We start from the raw sequence: 24,009 nt of genomic DNA, 5'->3' as shown, positions 1-24,009 counted from the left end.
GACTTGTTCCTTTACTTGTGCGGTATGAAGGCTCAGTCAAGGAAGCATAGCTCTCATATATAGCACGGTTGTATAGTTCCCACGACCCTGACTCAAATAAATACTTTGATTCCCTTGATATCTACTTCAAGTTCTTGAATCCCGGTGTGTTGAATCTCCGTACAGGGAATGACTCCGCCTCTACCTCCTCGTCCCTGAGCCCAGTCCATTCAGCTCCCACCTTGTGAACTCGAACATCTTCGTAGTGACGACCGATCAGATGGGGTAGATAGGCCTGACCAACACCAAGTTCGTCGACAGACACGACAGTGTAATCCGCCCGACCAGTGGTGTACTTGAAATGGCCGACCGATTCGATTGGAATGCTGTGAAGGGGGTCGGCAGTGGTACCTCGAATGACCAGACGGCCATCGCCAACAGAGTGGTGGACATCGTGCTCGCGAACTTGGAGGGTGCTGACAAGAGGCTCCCATTGGAGACCCCTGCCTTGAGCGTGGGGATAGGCTTTGATCTCAAAGTTGACCGAGTCGCGAATGCCTGGCGCGAGATCTTGGCCGAACTTGGCTTGGATCTCTATAAGGCGAACGCCATTGCGCTCAGCATAGGCATAACGCCAGTCTCCAGATCGCCAGAGTCGACAAGTGCCAGTCTTCTTGGCCTCGCCCCAGACTTCGCGACCCCAGGTGACGGGAAGGTCGTTGCTGATGATGATCTCGAGCATAAAGGTGCCGGCCTTGCCACGGAATTTGACGTCGAGGCTCACAATAGCGCAGTCAAACTCTCCGCACAACTTGCTCTCCATAGTAGCCATGAGTATATGTCCGGTAGGGGTGTCGCCGGGCTCCAGACCGGGCGGCAGGACGCTGCGGACATATTCAGGGGTGGTGGTGAAGTCGACAGTGATGGCTTCTTGGGAGAAAGATGGCTTGGAAGATAATTCTTCAAAGGCACGGACTTGTTCCTGGGAGGCAACGAACGACATTTTGATCGTGATTGTTGATTAACTAGGGCGTAATCGAATACAGGTGAATGTTGGGATAGGGGTTTGGTAACTTGACGTGGAACAAACTAGACTACTTATCTAACCTGGATGGTTCGGAAGTCGCTCATCATTCTGACCATTCCAAGATGCCTATAAAGTTGACTGTTTTGGAACAAATGCGAACAAGTTCTAGACTCATATGTCCACGATGCTGATCCCTGGCGATGGGTCAGCGTCTTATCCCAATTTGGACAATGTGCGAGCCTCTCCATAGCGTGGGTCTGAGCTAGGTACTATTTCTTGTCCAACCCTGAGCGACGAAACTTTCCGCTAGCCCAAGAGCCACGAGCCACCACAATCTCCAGCCAATAACAAGCGATCGGTGTCAAGGATGTGTCCGACTCCAGGCTTTCCCCAGTATCTTCCACGATGCACCGATAATAGACTATCGTGGCTTAAGGGATTGCAGCAACTGGCGAGCCCCTCGATTCCTCTCAGCTCAATCCTGGTAGCCCAATCTCCTATGTTAGCAATACAAAGTTTAACCACCAGATACTTGTATACCTAGTTAACACCCTGAGATGGTCTATTTAAACACGGCGCTTTCCAATCATACACAGCATAGCCTTGCCACAGGTCTGTCTACCAACAACCTCTGATCTCTTTATCCTTCATAACTCCTATTCGCACTGCATACCGATTCTTTCTTCTCTACTTACGCGATAGCGACGATACAATGGAAACACAAGCCCCTTCAAAGGAACGAAAGAGCCAACAGCTCAGCCAGCTGCACCAGTCACCGAGCATCTCCATCATGGATGGATCGCACACTCAGTTGCATCAGAAGACGTTCACCGTCTGGACGGCCATGGGCATCGGTCACTCGATTACCAATACAGCCATTACCCTCATCGTGGGTCTCGCCAGCGGCGTCGCTCTCGGAGGTCCCCCGCTTTTCATCTACGGCTTCCTAGTCATGGCAGTCATCGCTGTATGCGTTGCCATCAGCCTGGGTGAGCTTGCATCGGCTCTACCTCACTCCGGGGGTCAATACTTCTGGGTTGCTGTTCTAGCTCCTCCAAAACACAGACGCTTTCTCTCTTATATCACTGGCATTATAGGATGGGCTGGGGCTGTATGCACCAGTGCTTCAGTCTGCCTCGCCGTGCCTACCTCCATCTTTGCCATGGTGTCTGTGACACATCCCGACTTCAATTATAAGCCTTAGATGGGGTTCGTGGGGTTTCAGGTTCTGAACTTGCTGGCGTTCACCTTCAATTGCTTTGAACGTGTCCTCCCCTGGGTCAGCCGTTTCCTCCTCGTCTTCACCGTCTGCACCGTGATAATTGTATTTGTCGGCATTTTGGCTGCGAGTCCACACAAGCAATCTGCAGATAATCTCTTTGTCAATCTATACAACATCTCGGGCTGGTCGAATGGCGTGGCCTTTTTGATCGGGCTCAACGCCCCTAACTGGGCCTTCTCCTGTCTCGATGCCACAGTGCATCTCGCTGACGAGATTCCGAATCCTCGGAAAAACATACCTCAAGCTCTCCTGGTGACAGTGGCTCTTGGCAGCGCCACTGGACTTCCTATAATCCTTGCGCTCTTCTTGTCGGCTCCCTCGGTCAGTGACATTGCCAGCTCGGGCACGCCGTCGCTGCAGGTCTTTCAAGAGGCGTTCAAACACAACACTGCTGCAGCGCTGGGATTTCAGAGCCTGGTGTTGATATCTGCTGCAGGCGCTATAATCGGCATCCATACTTGGCAATCACGCATTGCTTGGGCTTTCAGCAAAGACAAGGGATTTCCATTTCATCGATTTCTTTCTCAGATTGCCCCTGAGCCTTATGGTACTCCAGTCTTTGCACATATCTGGTCTTGTTGCTGGACTTCTGTCCTTGGTTGCATCTACATGGGTTCGCAGCTTGCTTTCAATTCTCTGGTTTCCGGCGGTATCCTCCTACAGTATATAACCTACTCTACCTGCATCGCGTGCCTCTTATGGTATGGCCGGTCGAACATCACCCCAGGCCCCTTCTGGTATCCCAGGCTTGGTCTGGTGTCGAATATCGTTGTCTTGCTTTGGACTGCGATTGCACTTGTTTTCTATTGCTTCCCTTCGTTCATCCCGGTTCAAGCAGGGTTGATGAACTACGTGTCTTGTGTAATTGTAGGAGTTTCATTGTATGCTTTGTTATACTGGGTTGCATTCGGCCGCAAAGAATATGAGACCCCTGAGCCAGAGCAGTACGATTGAATGAGGTTTGGCTGGTTGCTGACAGATGTTCCTTACTATAGGATAGAATGGGCAACGTATACAACGGAGGTGCTGAAACATAATCTTGGCATTGCATAATCCCATTTCAGAAACTGCCTTGTTGGTGGAGATGGAAGACTTGTCGCTTCTCTACCATGTTGAGGTCTGTTATCTTTGAAAACAGACTCGAGTGTCTATACTTGTTCCGGAAAACCAAGGACTTCACTCATTCAATATCAAGAGGCCATCTATAGCACCACTCTGCTATGATGTCATCATTCACTATCAGGGTATCCTTTAAACTACGTTCGCTTTTTGCTTTAAGCGCAACCCAGTCTCGACTCGTAGCCGTGACCTTTCGAGAGAGATTGAAATAACTCATATTCTTTGCCTTGTTCTCGTCTCACTTTGAAATAGTTTAGGTTTACGTATTAAAGTATCAGTTTTGATTCCTCGTAAGACGGTGTCTTAAGTCTATAACGGTTGTGCGGTGGCTTTCTCACTGTACTGCCTTAAATACCAGTGATGCATCGCCGTTGGAGTAGCCCGCACTTGTAGTGCCACCATCAATGGCTACAATAGACCCATTCATGAACCCGGCCCGCTCAGAAAGCAAGAATACAATCAAATCGGCCACATCCCCGGCCTTTCCCAATTTCCCTGAAGGCTGTGTCGCGTGTCCCAGTGCCTCAGCCGACATACCAAGCCGGCTCAGCATGGGCGTATCGATATTCCCAGGCGCTACAGCGTTGACACAGATGCCCTTCCTTGCGTATTCAAGTGCCGCCGTTTTAGTAAGGCCGTTGACTGCATGCTTGGAAGCGACGTAGGCAGCGCAACCTACTGTGCCAATGGCCCCGGCGTCAGAAGAGACGTTGACGACGGAGCCTGGAATTCCGAGCTCAAGAAACGTACGGATTTCGTGCTGCATGCAATTAAATGTCCCAGTCAAGTTAACGTCGATCACACGACGCCAGATAAAAGGGTCGATGCCATCTACATTGACTCCAACAGGCAAAATGCCCGCTGCGTTGACAGCAAAGTCAAGGCGCCCTTTCCACGATACGACCATGGCCACCGCTTCTTCAACAGCACCACTATCAGTGATGTCGAGTTTTACCGACATTGCTCGAGACTCGTAGAGCTGGTTCAATCGTTGGGATTGGTCTGTGGCGTCGACTAGGTCCAGAAGAGCGACACTGGCGCCCTTTGATGCAAGGAGGCGTGCACAAGCGAAGCCAATGCCCCCTGTTGCGCCAGTCACAAGGGCGACTTTGCCGCTGAATTCATGATCCATATCCAAATATCCAGGCCTACGATTACCAAGAAACCAAACGTCTTGACCTGGAAGGGACTAGAAGGAATCGTGTCGAAGCCGAGGTAGCGTGAGACGGTAAGAGGAAGTAGCGGAGCCAGCGCGATAACAAGATTGAGCAAGTAGATGGTTATTTTCGTCTCGCGTGCTGCAGAACTTTATACTCCTGGCAAACTTGTTCCGGAGCTTACTGACCGACTAGCTCGATATGGTATTATTGCGAAACCCGATTACGTGGCGAATAGAAAGCTGCATATCTTCGTTTCTGGGGTGGTCACAATTCAAGTGATTAATACTAATCCTAATCTGATCAAAGTGCGAGATGTGGTGAGCTAGAACAATCCATACTCGTCGCTTAGCAATTAGTTAACTGATTTGGTCTACTTAAATATTACTGTCTCGCTTTAATTAATGCTGCCTTAAATCTCTCTATAGAGTCGCAGCTGCATGAAAAGATCAAGTCTATCGCTCACGTCGGCATTTTTCTTGGGTTTTCTTTTTATCACGCTTACATCTATCATCAGTCAAGAATGGACCACAAAGTTGCAATTGTAACAGGTGCATCTTCAGGACTGGGTCGAGCAATAGCTATAAACTATGGCGACCTAGGATGGAAAGTTGTCTGCGCAGATCTCCGCTCTGATAGCCCGGGCACCACAACGACCACTGTTGACATGATCAACAATGAGACAGATGGTCAAGCTATCTATACCCGAACAGATGTTTCTTGCTCAGAAGATGTCCAATCCCTTATTCATACAGCAGTAGAGGCATTTGGAAGGCTGGATGTGCTGGTTAACAACGCAGGCATTTCACTCGAGTCACAGGGAAGGCTTGGGCCGAAGCTCGTTGCCGATACCGATGATTCAACCTTTGATACTACCTGGGCAGTCAATGCCAGGTCGGCCTTCCTGGGCTGCAAATATGCCATCCGTCAATTTCTTCGCCAGACACCATGGCCAACAGGAGAACGGGGCTGGATCATCAATATAGCGTCTGTGTATGGCTTGAAGCCAGAAGTTGAGCATAGTCAGTCTGACAAAGCGGCAAGGTGTTAACGTGCTGACCAACGTGCATTGCTCTATAGTTTCCTACTGCGCCACTAAAGCTGCAGTCCTTCAAATGACAAAGTGCATTGCTCGCGAGTATGGCCCTTCCAAGATCCACGTCAATGCCATCTGTCCCGGTTGTGAGTTCCAGGGCCCGACTCCTTACACTGCTGTTTGCGTATCCGTGACCTGCATCGACTAATTTTCAATTCTTTCTCAAGTCATCAAGACCGAGATGGATCGAGTGATGCTGCAAGATGAGACGCTCGGCGCCGCCATTGTTGCTCGACATCCCTGGGGCACGCTAGGCATGACGGCGGATGTTGCTAAAGCGGCCATTTTTCTCGCAAGCGAACAGTCGACGTGGATCACCGGTGTTGCATTGCCAGTTGATGGCGGCTACATGGTGACTTGATCTTTATACAACCGTCCTTTTGGATTGCTGGCGAAGCAGCAGCTAGGAAGATAGCGAGCAATCTTTGACATCGGTTTGATGTTTCTTTATTGGTAAACTAGATGATATATCGCTCACCTTGGTGACCAATAGGATCTGAGTGTACATGAGGGGTAATCTTCATTTTGTGTCAGGTGATACTGGGACTGTACGTTCGTGCCTCGCATGCACATGTTGTTCGTGCCTAAGAGCTCTATTCCATTGTGCCACAGCTCCTTCCATTTTTCCGAATAAGCCATGGACTCACAGGCCCCGCATGATCCTCATTCTACACAAGGTCAATTTGAGGATGAAAGCACAATTAACCACTCTGGCGATCTCCACCATGTTCGGGCAACCTCCTCGCAAGGCACATATCTCAAAGGCTCAAATTGGGGTATGGAACCGTTGGAAGACTACCAAGAAGGTGGTTATCATCCTGTTCATATTGGAGACATCCTTGGTTCATCAAATGGATATCGAGTCATTCACAAACTTGGCCATGGAGGCTTCGGCACCGTATGGCTTTGTCGGGACTCACTAGAGGGCCGTTATATCGCCCTCAAAGTCATGGTCAGTGATTTGAAATCCGACGAGATTCTTGAATTCAGCTTGGCGGATCTCGACCAATGCATGCCTGGTGCCCAGTTCATCGCGTCTCCGCTTGACTCATTCTCCGTTGAGGGACCAAATGGAACACATAAGTGAAGGACCCTGCTGCTGTCTTACGGAAATTTGCCTATCAGACAACCCAAGAATTGGACTTCCTACATAAGAATCAGATTTGTCACGGAGGTGAGTTTTGACTGACACTGGCCCTCATAAAGCTGCTAACATGTGCCTGTCGAGACTTCCGTCCATCCAATGTCTTAGTCAAGTTGGCCGACCTAGATCACCTTTCTGAGGAAGAGCTACTCTCCCTATTAGGGCGTCCCGAGGAAGTCCAGGTGCAGACAGAATCAGGAGAAGACCTTCCATCATCTAGCCCAAAGTACCTTGTACAGCCAGCGGACATGTCCCAACTCGGGAATGAATTCCTCACAGAAGAGATTTGTGTCATCGACTTTGGCGAGTCGTTCAAGTTCTCATCACCCCCAGAAGACCTCGGCATCCCAGAGAATTACCTACCACCAGAAATCCTTCTTGAACACCCTGATGCGTTTGGGCCCGCCTGTGATCTTTGGGCTCTTGGATGCACCCTATTCGAGATCAGAGAGCAACTTCCGCTGTTCTACATGATCTACGACAAAGACGAGTTACTGGCAGAGATAGTCAGATTCTTTTGCAAGCTGCCAGAATCGTGGTGGGCGAAGTGGGAGGCACGCGAAGAGTATTTTGACGCCGATGGGAAATGGCTTCGTGATGAAGAGGACTGGTCCCTCGAGGTGGCACTGAGCAAACCAATCGAGATCTTCGATGCGGGTGAGAAGTACAAAGAGGGACCGAAGCAGTCACTTGAAACACCTGAAGCTGAGCAGAAATTGTTGGCGGATCTGCTGTATCGGTTGTTCAAGTATGATCCTCGAGAACGGCTTAGTGCAGAGGAGGTTCTTAGACATGAATGGTTCAGACTATAGCTGTCCTGCTAACAGGCTTTACTTAACTAAAATATAAGTTCTGTACCATTTACTCCTTAAATTTGGAGCAACTCAATGTCTATTTATCCTCAGTATCGTCAAGTGCCCAATTCTGACATGAGCCGCTTCTATATATGAGGGATGAACTCTGCCCATTCCACCGTCTGGTAAGCACTTTGCGGTAGCGCTCTCAACCCAATGAAATCTTCAACAAAGATGAATACCCGAAACACACAGTAAGAGGCGCACAGGAAAGACGTGACTATCAGAAATCCAACCTGAACGCCCAAGTGAGGGTCATTCCCCTGCGAAATGTTATAAGACCTACTCAGAAAAGCAAAAATGCCCTTCTTCGGTTGTTGAGATGTCAGTCCTTCTCCATCAGAATCTGTGGTACCTCGGATCTTGCTAAATCGACTCCTTCTCCAGTTCTGGAACCTATAGTGCCAGTTTCTCACAGGATGCGGTCGTTGATCCAGATCCCGCTCAACAAGGCTCAATTCCAGACCTTCAGCAAGTCGATACTGCGGTATGAAGATCCACATGCACAATTCCATCCAGAGCGCACCAAACATGCCATAAGCTAGCATGTAAACACTCGCTACGCGCCAAAAGTCTCGTTCAACAGTGCTGGGAAACGAGAAGTTCCATGCACCTAGGAAGACGGCGCTGAAGACGAAGATGAATGCGACACCGACTAGTTCTAGATCAAAGTCCATACGGAGGAATATGTCACCGGGGTTCCTGTCCCATGGGAATTCTTTGACGCGTCGCGAGAAAGGAGAGAAGAGGATCTTGCGCGAGAGTTCGTTGTAATATTGCCAAGCGAGATTCAGCGCGGTTTCGTCTCTGCTGATAAAGTCTAATGGGGTTTGGTAGTATGGCTGATCTAGACTACGTCCTTCCTATACCTGTATAAGTCTGATTGTTGAAACTGCTCAAGGGGTCCATTACTCACGCGTATCAATATGTCTTCCATCGTGGTAAGGCAGGGGACAGTAATCGTCGTCCCTACATCAGATGGCTTGTCTTTCCAGCACCATGCTGTTCCAAAGAGAATAATAACAAATGAGACTGCTGTGAGCTCCATGGTTGTCACATGAAGTCCTTGAATCAGTCGCGCGATAAAGGTTATGACGAACCAAGTCCCTTGCCAGAGGGTTATAAGTCTGGAGGCATCAGTGCGAGATACTGCATGTTTAAGACGAATGCACTGACCTTGCTAGTCCATCAGACTTATTCCTATCTCTGAGCTCATCGTCGCTGATCTTAGGGTACTCAACATACGATTTGTTAATAAGGTAAAATAGCTGTTCGGCGTTGAGAGGTATCGGTCGTCGGAGACCGTTAGCCGAAAGCACAAATCCACCCATATCGGCGAAAAAGCCATGCGTGATGGTCCATTTTGTATATCCTGCTTGCTTGAATTTCTACAAAAGATCAGTTATCTGCCTTTTGACAGTAGTCCAAAATGAGAGCATAACATACGGCGACAGATCTCCGAGCTGAAGATTTCTGCCCAATAGCCAACACTATAATAAACTCAGGTCCAAGCAATCCCAAGCATGCAAGTCCAAGTTTATCTCTAGTCGAGCTCCAAAAACCATCTTCCGGCGCGGGAATGTTGGGATAAACCGAGGTCCAACAGCATAAAAATGTCGTGACTAGGCATGTCACAATGATATCGTAGGTGCCTCTTCCGTCTGGCGATGGTGTCCATCCAACGAATTCAGTCTGGTTCGATGTCATGGGCGTCGTAGTAGAGTAGCAGATGATCGGGCCACAGATTAAAGAGATTAATTAGGAATGAGAATTGACAGGACCAACAGTCTGTCCTGGGTTACTTAACTCCTCTGCAGGGTCACGACCAACACGCACACGTCATGTTTCTTCATGGGTGACAAGAGAGGCTACCTGCATCCCCATGCACAAATGTCTCAGAATTGCGGCAAAGGCGTGGCTATGCCTAGCCTGTCTACCTGCCTACTGAGTCAACGGGCAGATATTGAGTTGAAGTCCTGCAAAGTCATTGCACTATATCTAATTATTCAAGTCCTGGATTACCACATTCTTCTCATTTCTATCGGTAACTTCAGCATACATAGAATAACTAGAGTAACTGCCGGCGCCATTGAGTTGAAGATTCCGCTGACAGGGCGGGTACCTAGTAAACGGGCGGTAACAGAATGCGCGTAACTGGCTGTGCTCCAGGCACCACAACCAGGGTCTGATGATTTTGGCGGCCTCTGATTGCTTTTTTATTGCACCACAGCGTCAAAAGTATGGAGACATGATCTGATCTGCAGGGGTCGGGGCGCGTCGGCAGGCCAAGGCCAGGCCGCGGGATAGCCCTACATGGGAGGCAAGAAATGTCATAATTCGATACTAAGTGATAGAAAGGCTTGGGTGAATTATCGTAAACCAACTGGATCTTATTTTAATTATTTTCAGCGCCTAGTTTGAAGTTCAGAAGTTTTTCTGCTCCCTAGGGCCAGGGTGTGGATAACTCTGTTCTCCTGGATGCTTGAATGTCAAGACCTATTAATGCTCACCTATTTAATATGTGAAAATACTATTTTATTATATTTTATTTTACTTGCTCTCTTACTCCAGATGATATTTGCTATTGCATATGCTCTTCATCTCCTATTTTCACTAATCCTGCTATGTAGACGGTGGCTATAAGCTTAGACAGCGTGGTGACTTATATTTATGGTATTTCCGTGCCGCTACACATGGTTAATCACGCTTTCGAAAGTTGTCGTCACTGTCCAAAGGTCTCATCTCTCAGAAGCTAAGCCCATATAGCTATATAACTAGGAGTAGCAGGACCAACAGGCCTGGTTCCGCCATATCCATTGTTCTGAACAATCGACCGAGGAAGTACCCTAGAATCGGTGACCCTGAGTAACAAGGCTGCACTAGGCTGCATTCTATGGATTAGCCATGTAGGCGGCGAGCTTTTTACGGACAGGTGTACCAGCAGATATAGTTGATAAGTTGGATCGGACACCGCTCATATATGCCGTTGAAACTAGACACGAAACTGTGACAGAACAATTACTTACCATAAACCAAGTAGATTCTGGTGCAGAAGGCGACATTGAATTAACAGCACTGGCATATGCAACAGTCCATAATCACGCTGAAGTGGTCAGGCTTCTTTTGGCAACTAGCCAGGTTGATGCAAATGAACAGAGTTCACGAGGAACAGCTTTATCCTGTGCAGTAGAATTTGCTGATGAAGAAGTTGTCAGAATCCTCTTTAAGACGGAAGAAGTGGGTATCAATCTACCAGGCGATCGTAGTAGAAGCTGAATAATTAGGAAGACTCCAATGAAGATAGCCCTATTATTCTGAGTAAGCCATTTTAATTATAAGAGCATGCTACTACTTGCTCATGGTGCTAGCATCGAGCTTGATCTAAACAATTAGATAAGGTATGCAACAAAGGGTAATAGAAGCACTAGTAAAATAGTGAGTGTTAATGACTTGAATATGCAGTGAGATAACTGTTGTTACAACCCTGGGTCTATTATTAGATACTTAAAAAGAGACACTTAATCTGTCTGTATTCTACAACATCGCAGCGTTCTGACCTGCTGTTTTTGGCATTGAAGGATTGCCTTAACATCCATCGCGTGAGGGGAAGATATGATGCCATTGTGTAATTGGCCCGCGTTTGACCTGCTGATTAATCACACGATAATGACCCTGTTACTATTTATATCCCTGGGTACCTTATCAGCCAGTGAATTCCCTCACTTATCCCCGTGAGGCTGCATCGGCATTGAACAGACAGACCAACATCATATCACATATCGAAAGACAGAGACCAACAGCAGCATGTCCACCAACAAAATCATATTTTTCGATATCCCCAGCAGGTCGCCCCAGGTTTGCTGGTCGATGAATACCTGGAGAAGTCAGTCTCCATAATTAACAAACTATGCTCGGCACTAACATGAGGTGCAGCGAGATTACTTCTCAATTATAAAGGCCTCGATTATAAGACCGAATGGGCAAGTTCTCAGAGCAGTTCCATGATAATTTTACTGACGTATGTAGCTTGAATATCCCGAAATCAAGGAGCGCCTTAGTGAACAGTGAGTACAAACCTCAGTTGCGTCAATTGAGCTTTCAGTAACAGTCTGGTACTCAGTGTATCCCCAAATGAACAAGGCGCACCCTTCACATGCCCGGCAATTCAATTGCCTGACGGCTCATACATAATGGACTCTTACAAGATCGTCGACGTCATCGAGGAAAAGTACCCTGAGCCCAGTGTACACCTGAACAACCCAATGCAAGACCGCCTTCGCGCATCAATGATTAAATTCATGACAGAAATGGTTCCAGTCTACGTCCCTGGCGTCGCCAAAAACATCATCGGTGAAAAGAGCATCGATTTCTTCCTCGCCACGCGTTTACAAGACGTCGGCATGCCTCTCTACGAATACGGAGAAAAGCACTCCCCTGGAGCTTTTGACAGAGCGGAGCCGTTCGCGCGTGAGATCACGGCCCTGCTGGAGGAGAATACTTCTGGGCCGTTTTTGCTGGGCGATGTAGTGAGCTATGCTGATTTCATCTGGGCGGGTATTTTGCTGTTTTTCCAGTGTCTTGGCGAGAAGGAGTACAAGGAGGTGCTGAGAATAACCGGAGATGGAGACGTTCATACTAAATTCCTGGATGGGCTGAGACCTTGGACGGAGAGGAATACCTGATGCTATCGATAAGGGATGGGCGCGAAATGAGGTTGGGTGAATTTAGGCTAATTACCCTGTTCAGTCGAGTTTTCATTCAGCTGATTGGCATTCAAGACTTAGATATATCTCGATGAATAGTATTTAGCAATATATTATCTATCCATTGACTATAATCATCACTGTCTTTTCCCCAGGTTCTTGTTGAAGAGAACCATTTTAATTCTCATATTTGTTAAGAGATCCAGGTGGGTCGCGTCTGCCGATCTCCATTCCCCCTGGGGTTTGATGTTTTCTCCACGCCAAGTAGTTTTCTCACATCCACAAGCTTGCTTGGCAGCTTGGCTACCTCGATGTTCCTTTTGGATAAGTTCAAAGCCCAATCACTATCCTTGAATGACGATGTTCTGACTGTGTGCGTGAGACCGCTGGGTAAATCCATAGCTTTCCGAGGGCCAAGAGTCTTGGTAGTTGCCACACGCAGGAAACCATCAAGCATGCTGCATCGAGAACCGTGGCAGTGGCTCACGATGGGTAAATTAACATGTTTCAGCCTAGATGTCTCTGAGTGACCCATTCTCCAGAGTGGATATTCGCGCAACCTTCACGCGTTGAATCGCGTCTGAGATGTACCTACCCTAGGCTTTAGAGTATTAGAAGGCATTATCATTTTACAGAGCCCGAAATACATGGAAGTAAACGGGCTGCTATTACATGGGAGTACTAAAGAAATTGAGAAGTACGTTTTCTATTAAGAAACTCAGCTTCTTTATATTTTATGTTCGCGTTTTCTTAATCAACTGAATTTTTAGTGTTTTCACATCGCAAACAGTTGATTTCACGCCCACAATAACGCTGCATCATATAACGGTCCAGGAATCGATGGCCTCTAAAGTATAGTAATCTGCTATTATCAGAAGGGTTCCTTATATCTCTTCTAACCTATCCATTATTAGAGATAGAGAAGTCTCCCTTGGCATTGCGCAAACGAACTTGGTCTCAAGCCCAGCCGTTGCAATCGCGTAACAGAGGCAGAATCCATTCTATGTCAGTGCATCTTGACACAATACGATCGGAAGCCGGCGACATCGTCAGCTGAACGTCCTATTTCTCGTGGCGGAGTCGATTCAGCCCATCAGATCAGTCACGCTCGATACCAGAAAACAGTGGATATCTCAGAATCTGGGTCTGGGGAATTTCGGCCCTCGGTTCCTGAACTCCATGTCGAACAAGGGCGGGTCGAGCTCAGGACAAGTCTTGTTAAGTGGAGATATCGTCGACACAAAGAAAATTGGGTTCGTGAGCGCCAAGGTCTTGGGAGACGGTTGAGAACCTCTGTCGTCTCCAGTTTATAGTCTTGGCTTTGGGCTGTTCTAGGATCATCATGCGACGTGCAGGTTCTAGGTCCAACGGCGGCTAAATTCCGTGCACATGACAATTGACGCTATTCGCATCATGGCTATTTCAGCTGGCATGCCGAGAATTACTCGGGATTTGCATGTTTTTTAATATTCGGGTTTTACGAAGACCAACACGATAAATCGCATTGATCGATCAGAAGAGAATTCGGTATCAGGTCGTGATTGGCGGACTGATATAAGGTTGTTTATTTACCCGCATTTACCCGTATTTAGCCAAATGCCACTCTAGGCCAAGACTGGAGAATATCCCCGAAGCCGCCTGAGCAAAAGTCACGGGTCATGATTACGCACCACGTGGAATTTCATTCTCGCCGTGTTTTCTTCATTTTTCGATGTTCGATGGCTTATTGATGGCTTCAAGATTGTCTTGGAAGATGGCAAATATCGAAGGCACAGCTTAATTTGATGGCTGCCCCAAGAACGTCGTGCTTCAGGCAGAATGGGATCTACAGAGCCCAGTCCCGTAAGCGTAAGCATCGGTCATGTCCATGATGTTATGTCTGTCGCACGTTTGGGCCCGACGATTCTAGCCAAAAGATCAGATCAGATGCAAAAAATCTGATGCGGTGCCTGACAGACAAAAGACGATGTTGTAGCATAGTGTTCCTCGCGAAAAACCCCCGTGGCGAGATGAGAGGGCCCCTTTTCGGTAACAGGCTAATAGCGAAAATCACCCCCATGGGCGGCTTAATCGCAGAGCCCCATTATAATAATGCTTTAGTCTACGGGGTGCTCCGTGCAACAACATCAGTTCAAAAAAGAGCACAGTGGAGTCAAGGCACAGATCCCCCAGCTTGTGACTGTCGATTTCACTTTCTCCATTTCTTCATCCCTGCTGAAATGAAGGCGGCCCGGCCTCCATCTTGGCTTGGGACTCATGACTACCAAGACTTCCAAGACAGCCAAGGTGGAACAAGATGGCCCATTCCGAACACTGAGTGGAACCCACCGTTAAGCGGACGCCTGCCATTTGATTCATTCATTGCTGTCTTTTGCCTGCTCGGTTCTTCCGTCAATCTGGGGTCTGCACCCGGTCCGCACGCCCGTCACATTTCAGATTTGTTCTGGCCTCACTCGACGCGTTTTCTATATCTATCCAGGGATCTCCCCCCATTTTTTGCCAGTCTTGCTTTCACTCTTCACCTCAACAACAATCTGCTAAGCCACAGAGTGCTTCTGGCAGAAGAATAAATTCACTCTACTGCACTTTTAACACTTTTCCCCCTCGATTGAGAAATCGTCATGGGTATCAAGGACATCATCGGCCTCGGCGTCGACGAGAAGACAAAGAAGCTTCAGGAGGAAGCTCCCAAGTTTGAGCATGTTACTTGGTACAAGGACCCCGGCCTGAGGGTCTTGACCTTCTACGCATGCGTTCTTTGCGTTTCCTCTATGGGAACTGGTTGGGATGGGTAAGGCATTCCCCGAACTTTCTGGTGATTCATTCAGTCGCTGACTTGGCGCGTTTCTTAGTATGTACATGGGTGTCGTTCAAAACTTTGACACCTGGAACGACTTCTTCGACAAGCCCGAGGGTAGCAGACTCGGTCTTTTGGTCGCTCTCTATCAAATCGGTTCAGTCGCCTCTATCCCTCTTGTCCCTGTTATCGCCGATCGCTGGGGACGTCGCCCTTGTATCGCTCTCGGCTTTATCCTCATGGCTATTGGCGCCGGTCTGCAGGCTGGAGCTCCCGATTACGCTACCTACTCTGGCGGTCGTGTTCTTCTCGGTTTCGGCAACTCGTTCGCTCAGATTGCCTCTCCTATGCTTCTCGCTGAGCTGTGCCATCCTCAGCACCGTGCTCGCTTCACCACTGTTTACAACTGTCTCTGGAACATGGGTTCTCTGCTTGTCTCTTGGACTTGCTTCGGTACTCACTACTGGGGTGGCGGCAACAGTGACTGGTCGTGGCGATTCCCCGCCATCCTCCAGGGTGCTCCCGGTCTCATTCAGCTCGTGATTCTCTGGTGTAAGTTAATCTCCTGAATGGAATCATTCCAGGATTTTGCTAACAAATGTCCTCTAGGGATCCCCGAATCCCCTCGATTCCTCATCGCCAAGGACCGCCAGGACGAAGCACTTCACATCCTCTCTAAATACCACGCCAACGGCAACGAGAACCACCCAACTGTCCAATTCGAGTACCGTGAGATCCGCGACACCATCAAGGCCGAGCAGCTCGCCAACAACAGCTCCCGATATACCGACTTCTTCAAGACCAAGGGTAACCGCTACCGTCTCCTCGTCCTCTTCTCCCTCGGTCTCTTCTCCCAGTGGTCAGGCAATGGTGTTGTCTCCAACTACTCTGCCCGTCTCTACATCAACGCTGGTCTCGATAGCGAGAACGAACGTCTCATCATCACTGCCGGAAAGACTATTCTCGATCTGTTTGTCTCTATCGGCTGCGCTCTCCTTGTCGAACGCCTTAACCGTCGCTTCTCTTTCCTCTTCGCCACTGGTGGTATGTGCCTGACTCTACTCTTCTGGACCCTTACCTGCGGTCTCCACGAGCAGCACCAGGCCCCTGGCGCCAACAACGCCATGATCTTCCTTGTCTGGCTTCACGGTGTCTTTTACTCGACTTGTTGGTCTGGTCTCTTGATCGGTTATGCTGTCGAGATTCTCCCCTACTCTCTCCGTGCCAAGGGTCTGATGTTCCTCAACATTTCGGTCCAAATTGCTCTTCTGCTCAACAACTATCTCAACCCTCTGGCGTTCAAGGCCTGGCAAGCTCCCGCCGTCCCCGAAGGCGAGAAGGAAACCGGCTACGGTGGCAACACCTGGAGACTCTACCTTATCTACACTATCTGGGTCGCTGGTGAAGTTCTTTTCATCTTCTTCATGTATGTTGAGACTCGTGGACCTACTCTTGAGGAGTTGGCCAAGGTTATCGATGGTGACAACGCCGCTGTGGCTGATGTCGATCTCGAGCACGTTGAGAAGGAGGTTCTCAGCAAGGAGACCGAGAGAGTTTCTTCTCTGGATCAGGAGGTCCACGAGGTTGCTCCCAGCAAAGTCTAAGTAACGTCTTCTCACATTCACGCGAGGAGGGCACCGCGATAGTTAGCAAACGCGTATCTGCCCGTCTACGATAATTGTTTTTGATCTAGCCTAATGAGCTAGCTGAATGAGTTTAATGCTATATACCTTTATTGATGGATAACATTTCCATTCCTCGTGACTACTGTGATCTAAGCTAGTGCCTGGGCGGTCGTTATATGATGTGTACTAAACGTTGACTCTACATTTGACATCCAAAACTGACGCCATCGCAAAAAGGAATTTGATACGAGAAGATGGCGATTCAGACAGCTGATCTGATGAGACAAGGATTCGTGGAAACAAGAAGAAACATCTCTAAATTTGACTTCAAGTGTCATGTCCCCATATCACGTTCTCGAGATGCGTTTGAGCAGATGACAGGAACTGTAACCATCTTGGGTGTAAAGGACTCTCAAACCGGGACAGGATAAGTTGGATGTGTGGATAAGAGAGAGGACCTGTCACCGACTCCTTGAAGCTCTTGAATGACACTGATACAAATCGTTAGAGGCGAGATTTAGCAGAAGAATAGCCTTGACGGTTAGACTTACAAATTAATAAACTTGGAAGCTTCCAATGAGCTGAGAATTGCTCAAGTTGGAGCAAAAGAAGAAGTTCGCAATTCTCAATCTCGGATATGAGATATGTGTTAGTACTTTCAGTATACTTCTTGTGAATATCCAAGAAAACAAGCGCCGTCAAGCTGATGAGCAAAAGTGCTGGGTCCACGGTGAGAGTGTAATTGCTGTCCCATTTCTCTGCTATCCCCGCTATGTTCTGGCAGGTTTCCAGAACACGTTGCCAGCTAAGCGTCCAATCGTCCCCTTCTGGAAGATAGTAGCAGCTCGCGAGGGCAGCTAGCAGTTGGGCCATATGCAGATGAAGCACTGAGGCTAATCTCGCGTGGTGATTTGTATTTGACTCATTCATGAACGCGTTTCTTCCAGGGTTCAAGAAGTTCCGTGGTAAGGCTAGACGTATTGCAGATAGCGTACGTTCTGCGTCGAGTAAGATCGCCATGAGGTTCTCGTAAGGAACCAAATAGCGCATACTCATTGCTCTGCCAAATTGCCGCAAGACAGTGATGGTGATGAGATGGATGTTGAAAAGTAAGCTGCTTTCGCTACCAGCCTTGACAAGCAAGAGAAGGTCGGGAAGGCCACGCGGATCGTGAGGTAACCTGCACGGGGCAGCAAAATCTTGAGAAAGCTGCCCCTGGTGATTTAAAGACGTATTGACAAGTCGTTCATCAACTTGGTACGGTGTGCCGGATGAGAGGTTGGCGTACGAGTCAAGACGATATACGCACCACCAGACAAGCTTCCAGTTTTGAAGGTCCGCATCGCTCACATTGGACCACTCTGGGGAAACAGATTGGATTATGTCCAGACGATCAAGGCCCATCCAATACGCCAGCCGGACGATCTTTCCTATCCGCACCCAGGCTTGTTGGCCAGGGAATTGGTGGAATTCATAGAAGACGAGTAAGCAGAACTTCCGAAAGAGGTCGAGACCTGGAAAGTCACCGGCTGTATCTTCTTGAAGAGTAGTGTTGCTTAGGATTTGGTCTATGCGACCGTCGAGGTCAAAATGAGTCGATGCAAATTTGAAGCCGAGGAGTTTGGCTGTGATGAGAAGCAATGCTTCAACAAGTTCACTGCTGCAGTCTGAGAGAATATTCTTGCTGCTTAGTACTGCTGCTGTAGAGAATAGAGGTATGGCTTCATTTATGGATTTGAAGTACTCATCAGCCCTGACATGATTAGCGAAAAGACATGAGAACGCTCATATTGCCCAGAGTTATATGACCATGCGGGGTCGTTTCTTACAGATATGCTTCCTCTTCGGGTAAGATGTTTGGACCTTGTGACGATTGATTGCTAACTTGAGTAGGTGCATGTGAAGTAACAAGGCTCACAGGACTTTCAGAGGGCAGATCTGAAACGGCTGCAGCTAAAGAGATAGTGTCTTCAGAGATAGAATTGCCCTGTATGGTAGTGTCCTCTATGGCATTAAGTTAAGTGATTAGATACCGCAATGCCTTATCAATACACAAATAACTCTTACCAGAATGCCTCCGATTACGGATTGCCCGTGGCTGGCGCCCGGAGCCCGGCGCTGGCCCAGGCCGGCGACGTGTTGTTGAGTAGCTACATGTCTTGCCGCGCTCGAGACAACGGGTGCATGACGGCTGACCGAGATCACCTGTAGCCGGTCGAATTAGTTAGTCCTGGCGGCTTGCCGTCAGAGATTGTCGGGATATCTCACATCGGACTTTGGAGCTGCAAGACGGTGATTTGTCAGATACCGCGGTGCCGAGAGTCGATGCGGGGTCTACGAACCGAATGCAATTGTCACAGACTCTGGTGCTCAGCCGATGAGCAGAGGTAGCTGCGCCGAATGTTCCGCCGCCTGAAGACGGTGAAGCAGACATTTCCTCGTATCGGAAATACTCTCGATCGAAGACCAGCAATAGATACGCCGCTTGTCGATGAATACTCGTATACGGAAGACCAATACCGGGTTACTGGGTCTCGTTTATGCTCTGATGCAATCGGAAGATGCGACTGAGCGAGAAATGGTCGAGATTGTGGATTCACGAGATGCTCCGAGGAATTGTTAAGGCATTATTTCCGATGACTAACCAACCTCGGCAGTTTCAATGCAGCTAATCCCGCGTCGGAGGATCTTAAAAGTCAAAACTTGAGATCTGCCGCAGTTTATGTTTCCCCGCATTTTAGCATCGCAGGACAAGCAGCTTCTGCCGAAGCCTATCCTGAAGTTCCACAAAAGGACCTATTTGCAGAGAAGATGTATTTAAACACTGATATCAATGGGGAATTATGGATCGGTATCATACCCTGTGACATACCAACACGATGGCCAATTTCTCTGTACTTATCAAGTTTGAGTCTGAAGAGGACCGGGAGACATATTTCGCCGATCTTGGTCCCGATGCCCGAGGCCCGCCGACTGTTGGGACCAAAGTCAGCGCGGTCAAGTCGTTACAAGACTTGACGGATAACCATGAGACCAGAACAGTAACAATTCGTCGTGTAAGTCTCTTTGTGTTATAACTTCAGTAAAATAAAGCCTTCACGAATTCATTATGCTAACTGAGTCAAGCTGTTAGCACCACTGCCAAGAGATGATCTGCCTTTGTACTGCGTTGGATTGAACTATCGCAGTCATGCCAAAGAAGCTTCGGTATACAAAAATGAAACAGAAAGTTCGCTCCGAGTCAATCGCTAACAGGATTCCAGCTCACCTTGACATCGGTTCCTCCTCTATGGACCAAACCAGCTGCGTCCCTTGCAAACCCAGGCGAAGACATCCCAATCAATGACTTCTGCGCAAAGAGTCTTCCAGACTACGAGGTAGGACCCACCCTCACTACAAACTCGTTCTACCTGGAACTAATTACTTTACAGGGCGAGCTTGTATTTGTCACCTCTAAACAATGTCGCGACATTTCTCCCAAGGAAGCCAAGGACTACATCCTAGGGTACACCGTGGGCAATGATATTTCTTGCCGCATGTACCAGCTTCCCAAGCATTCAGCCGGTCAATTCTTCTTCGCCAAGGCTTTCGACAAGTTTGCCCCCATTGGTCCTGCTTTGATCAGCCCAGCCATATTTGGTGATGGTTCAGGCTTTTCAGTAGAAGCAAAGGTCAATGGAGAGGTCAGGCAGGTAGCGGAGTTTAAGAAGGATATGGTGTTCTCGCCGGAGCAGATTCTTAGCCATATGAGTCAAGGTACTTCACCATTGCGCACGAGCCGGATCATTGCTAACAGACTTGGTACAGGAACAACCATACCGGCTGGTACAGCGGTCATGACTGGAACACCCGCTGGAGTGGGTGCTTTCCATAGTCCCAAGGTGTTTCTCAAAGATGGCGACGTGCTCGAAGTCACCATGGCGCGGGTTGGAACGTTGCGGAATGTTATCAAGTTTCAGTAAGCATCGTTCGTTCACCTGTGCGAGCCTTGTAGAATGAGGACTTGCTGACCATTTACCCAACAGAGTTGGATTTCTGACACGTGTAGTAGTCTCTGTACAGAGACTTGCGATCTTCCTGTTTAGCAGATTTATGTAACACCCTTTGGCGGCAATCTGTCTAGAGTTATGACCTATAGTGAACTTATTAGTATTAGTTTTTATAGTGAATATCAACGTAGTGCCTTACTATCCTCTTTGCGCATCCTATCAAAGGCGTGAAATCCACTGGCGAGTAAAGGTCAACTCTGTGTCAGGGACGTATATCTAAATGCTGCCACTTATATTTGAATTAGTGTCTTAAATGATAACACGAGATTCTGTGACTACTATTACCTTACTGGATGCTTTAGAAGACATAATTTATCCTATTATTTCTATTTCAAGCACTGGAACCAAATTAATTACTTCTATACTTCTCTCAGATACCAAGGATTAAAGAGCATAAGCAATAAACTATCAATTTGCAAGAAATACTCAAGAGAAGAACAGCTAGATGCCACAAAACTACATAGCACGTTTCTAGCTCTGTATTATATACACTATTTATTCCTGCAGAACCCAATAAAACTTCTCAACGAGTTCAGCGAGTTGACCAGCCCAGCATAGTCAGAAGCACAAGCAAAGACAAAAAAGTCGGGTCGAATAATGGCAAATTTCGTGGCTCTCCCAAGACGCTTGACAAAGACTGAGCTGTCGTATCCATTCGCCAGACGTCCATTAGCGGCAGGGACTTGTGAAGGTGAACAGACCGTGAGATGACCAAACTCTCCATTTATGTCTGAAAGTGTCTTTTGACCTAGTGATGAGTCTCCCGACTGTGCATCGTAAATAACGACGGCATCGTTTGAGATGACGGATGAAAGTCCGGCCTCTTGGACTGCGGCCCTTGCTTCGGCGTATAGACTAAGTTGATTGGCTCGTTCCCCGTCACTAACAACCGCCAGAGTGAAGATCGTATTGTCCTTTCGTAAAAGTTCATCCGATAAGAATGATCCTACTTGGCCCTTGGATCTCATATGTATCTGAGGCAGACGGGAACCACCTGTTCGTCCCCTGACAAAGAACCCATTTTCAACATCCGAAAAGCCCTTCTTCTCTTTGTAAGACAAATAGTCCACATACCGAAAAAGAGGCGTGCCATGCAGAGACATCAAAAGCCGGAAACAGAAACGTAACCATAAAGATGGCTCATTGTTGCAGATGCGGCCGTTGATCATGGAGAATTGTGCTGCGTCGTTGATGCTCTGACGTCGCTCGGCTTCCCAGCACTTTAGCAGTTTGTCGTGGTTTTCGGGCTTGGAGTCTGGGTGGAGCATCAGAGCTAACCTCCATGCGAGTTGGTGAGCGTCTCTGACGCCACTGCCAATACCTTGACCGGCGAAAGGGGGAAAGACGTGCGCTGCGTCGCCGATGAGGATAGTTCGTCCACTGAACCAGCGGTCAACAACCTTGTGGACAAAGTGAAATGGTCGACAGCGCAGAATCTCGATGCAATCTCGTGGATACTTCACAGGTCCATCAAACCCATGCTTGCGGCTTCTGTCTTCCTCAAGAGTAATCATCGGGGTAATATGCTCCCAGAACAGCTCTTCCGAATTATCCTTGATAAGCGCTTCATCCTGAGCAAACTCATGGCGCCAAAGTCTTTCCTCATAAGGACCAAATCTTCCGGAAGCCGTAGCCTTTCCTGGCGGGGTGCAAAAGTGCCATCCGATAGGCCAGAAAAGATCATAAACCTCTTGTGGCGAGTACCCAAACTTCCAAAGTGGGAAGTCAGGATGAGTCTCAGGGGTCGGGAGCTTCATCTTCAGATTGGCGGCTATCCAAGTACCGCTGTAAGGATAGAGTCCAGCTTCTTGCTTGATGCCCACTGTTGGTTCGAGGAAGCGCTTTCGGACAATACCTAGTTTTCCGTCGGCGCCGATGAGCCACTCTCCTTTGATCTGCTGTCGTGTGCCTTGGCTGTCGCTGAAGTCGATCACTGGTGGATCTTGTTCAGACCGCGAGACCACTTCGCAGGCGGTACGTAGTGAACAGAACTTTGACTCCTCAATAGCCTTCCTCAAAGCCCCCTCTGTATCTGCTGTTAGCATAGAAGACACGCATCCGTGGGTCTTAAGAGAAACCATACCTAGACGGGGCTGCATTTGCAGAATGCCTTCAGGTAAGGCTTGTTCAAGACTGTTGATGTCCCCAATGCGAATTGAGAAGAATGGCGGAGTATTGAATGCACCACGATGAACATTAACATGCGGCATTTCTGTGTCACTAGAGATTAGTACATGATGTGACTCAGTATGCAGGTGAATTTGCTTTCGAAGCGTGTGGACTTACCATGACCTATGCCCGCTAGATCGTTGATCCCGAGGCTGTGTAGTATTCTGACGGCATCTCCCGTGAGGAATACGCCTCTGGGGTCAGTGGTGATCTCTGCTTCTTTTTCAAGAATGACGGACTGGCAAGAGTGAATTGTCAGTACTGAACATCAGGGTGCTGTAATTGTCGAAATGGTGGCTACTAACATGGATCTTCAGTCGGGCTAGTGATAGTCCCAGGGCGAGACCTGCTGGTCCGCCTCCAACAATGATTACTTGAGTTTCTTCCATTGTATGCGATAGCGACAAGACAAGTAATCGAGAAATTCAAGTTGCTAGGCTGTGTCTATACCAGACATTGCATCTCATTCTGAGGGCTTATATGGAAGGTAGCCGGGTCCATTGTAGAATGCGAGTGCCGCTATCCTCGGTGTCCCCAGGCGCCACCGAATTGTCCCCTGTAGCAGACAGTCACAAAACACTGAATGTGGGGTCTTGCGGCAAAAGTGAGTTGGATTTATAGGTCTATCTGAGTTCCTCCGTCGCTAGCTTGCAGATCCTCCGAGGTTTTTGGGGCGCAACGCACCCCGCCATGACACGGAGGAACAACTAGCATGATGCAGAGCTGTTTATTCACGTGTTATTTGTTTCCCAAAATTATCGCCTTGAAGCACAGATCATGCAGTTACCTTTCTTAGGCCCGGATTATTTACACTGCTGGTTAGACATGTTGACGAAACATGTTAGGTGAAGATCATAGACTGCTTGCCAGTGACGCTGCCCATCGATGGGTTCCGACTGGTCCTGTGCAGTCATTACAACAGTGAGTGATCACCGGACTTCCACGAACTGTGGCCTAGACAACGTCTAAGATGAGACATTGAAGTGCGGGAATATTCCGGAGAAATCT

General features: G+C 48.3%; 11 protein-coding genes across 11 annotated transcripts; 6 read left to right on the top strand and 5 right to left on the bottom strand.

The window, feature by feature from the left end:
- Positions 1–121: 121 nt before the first annotated feature.
- On the bottom strand, positions 122–982 carry FOIG_08461 (acetoacetate decarboxylase; the record flags this gene model as incomplete). The annotated part of the gene is made up of 1 exon (XM_031208498.1): positions 122–982. One exon carries the CDS (start codon positions 980–982, stop codon positions 122–124), a length of 861 nt encoding a protein of 286 aa, XP_031061504.1.
- A 736-nt stretch (positions 983–1,718) lies between these two features.
- Positions 1,719–3,242, top strand: FOIG_08460 (uncharacterized protein; the record flags this gene model as incomplete). The annotated part of the gene is made up of 2 exons (XM_031208497.1): positions 1,719–2,117; positions 2,211–3,242. The coding sequence occupies 2 exons, from the start codon at positions 1,719–1,721 to the stop codon at positions 3,240–3,242; spliced, it is 1,431 nt and encodes a 476-aa protein (XP_031061503.1).
- A 499-nt stretch (positions 3,243–3,741) lies between these two features.
- On the bottom strand, positions 3,742–4,539 carry FOIG_08459 (uncharacterized protein; the record flags this gene model as incomplete). The annotated part of the gene is made up of 1 exon (XM_031208496.1): positions 3,742–4,539. The coding sequence occupies one exon, from the start codon at positions 4,537–4,539 to the stop codon at positions 3,742–3,744; it is 798 nt and encodes a 265-aa protein (XP_031061502.1).
- Positions 4,540–4,997: 458 nt separating this feature from the next.
- On the top strand, positions 4,998–6,021 carry FOIG_08458 (uncharacterized protein; the record flags this gene model as incomplete). Its single annotated transcript, XM_031208495.1, has 3 exons — positions 4,998–5,586; positions 5,645–5,746; positions 5,828–6,021. The coding sequence occupies exons 1-3, from the start codon at positions 5,088–5,090 to the stop codon at positions 6,019–6,021; spliced, it is 795 nt and encodes a 264-aa protein (XP_031061501.1). The 5' UTR covers positions 4,998–5,087.
- Positions 6,022–6,297: 276 nt separating this feature from the next.
- FOIG_08457 (CMGC protein kinase) lies at positions 6,298–7,616 on the top strand (the record flags this gene model as incomplete). Its single annotated transcript, XM_031208494.1, has 3 exons — positions 6,298–6,717; positions 6,786–6,834; positions 6,889–7,616. 3 exons carry the CDS (start codon positions 6,298–6,300, stop codon positions 7,614–7,616), a joined length of 1,197 nt encoding a protein of 398 aa, XP_031061500.1.
- Positions 7,602–9,428, bottom strand: FOIG_08456 (uncharacterized protein). Its single transcript, XM_031208493.1, has 4 exons — positions 9,105–9,428; positions 8,835–9,046; positions 8,575–8,785; positions 7,602–8,521 (listed from the first exon to the last, which is right to left on the bottom strand). Exons 1-4 carry the CDS (start codon positions 9,363–9,365, stop codon positions 7,745–7,747), a joined length of 1,461 nt encoding a protein of 486 aa, XP_031061499.1. The 5' UTR covers positions 9,366–9,428; the 3' UTR covers positions 7,602–7,744.
- Positions 9,429–11,387: 1,959 nt separating this feature from the next.
- Positions 11,388–12,701, top strand: FOIG_08455 (uncharacterized protein). Its single transcript, XM_031208492.1, has 4 exons — positions 11,388–11,541; positions 11,592–11,638; positions 11,685–11,722; positions 11,779–12,701. Exons 1-4 carry the CDS (start codon positions 11,463–11,465, stop codon positions 12,338–12,340), a joined length of 726 nt encoding a protein of 241 aa, XP_031061498.1. The 5' UTR covers positions 11,388–11,462; the 3' UTR covers positions 12,341–12,701.
- Positions 12,702–14,496: 1,795 nt separating this feature from the next.
- Positions 14,497–16,912, top strand: FOIG_08454 (uncharacterized protein). The gene is made up of 3 exons (XM_031208491.1): positions 14,497–15,152; positions 15,214–15,710; positions 15,768–16,912. The coding sequence occupies exons 1-3, from the start codon at positions 14,983–14,985 to the stop codon at positions 16,760–16,762; spliced, it is 1,662 nt and encodes a 553-aa protein (XP_031061497.1). The 5' UTR covers positions 14,497–14,982; the 3' UTR covers positions 16,763–16,912.
- On the bottom strand, positions 16,813–19,363 carry FOIG_08453 (uncharacterized protein). Its single transcript, XM_031208490.1, has 6 exons — positions 19,126–19,363; positions 19,052–19,065; positions 18,851–18,988; positions 18,613–18,787; positions 17,335–18,536; positions 16,813–17,274 (listed from the first exon to the last, which is right to left on the bottom strand). Exons 1-6 carry the CDS (start codon positions 19,215–19,217, stop codon positions 17,111–17,113), a joined length of 1,785 nt encoding a protein of 594 aa, XP_031061496.1. The 5' UTR covers positions 19,218–19,363; the 3' UTR covers positions 16,813–17,110.
- A 299-nt stretch (positions 19,364–19,662) lies between these two features.
- On the top strand, positions 19,663–20,745 carry FOIG_08452 (uncharacterized protein; the record flags this gene model as incomplete). The annotated part of the gene is made up of 5 exons (XM_031208489.1): positions 19,663–19,839; positions 19,910–19,990; positions 20,047–20,160; positions 20,215–20,539; positions 20,591–20,745. The coding sequence occupies 5 exons, from the start codon at positions 19,663–19,665 to the stop codon at positions 20,743–20,745; spliced, it is 852 nt and encodes a 283-aa protein (XP_031061495.1).
- Positions 20,746–21,323: 578 nt separating this feature from the next.
- On the bottom strand, positions 21,324–23,390 carry FOIG_08451 (uncharacterized protein; the record flags this gene model as incomplete). Its single annotated transcript, XM_031208488.1, has 4 exons — positions 21,324–22,858; positions 22,916–23,044; positions 23,119–23,239; positions 23,307–23,390. The coding sequence occupies 4 exons, from the start codon at positions 23,388–23,390 to the stop codon at positions 21,324–21,326; spliced, it is 1,869 nt and encodes a 622-aa protein (XP_031061494.1).
- Between the last annotated feature and the right edge of the window lie 619 nt (positions 23,391–24,009).

The sequence above is a fragment of the Fusarium odoratissimum genome (genome assembly GCF_000260195.1).
Source record: "Fusarium odoratissimum NRRL 54006 unplaced genomic scaffold supercont1.13, whole genome shotgun sequence".
NCBI lineage: Eukaryota > Fungi > Ascomycota > Sordariomycetes > Hypocreales > Nectriaceae > Fusarium > Fusarium odoratissimum.
Note: the sequence above shows the minus strand (reverse complement) of the source record. Positions and strands in the feature narration are given on the sequence as shown.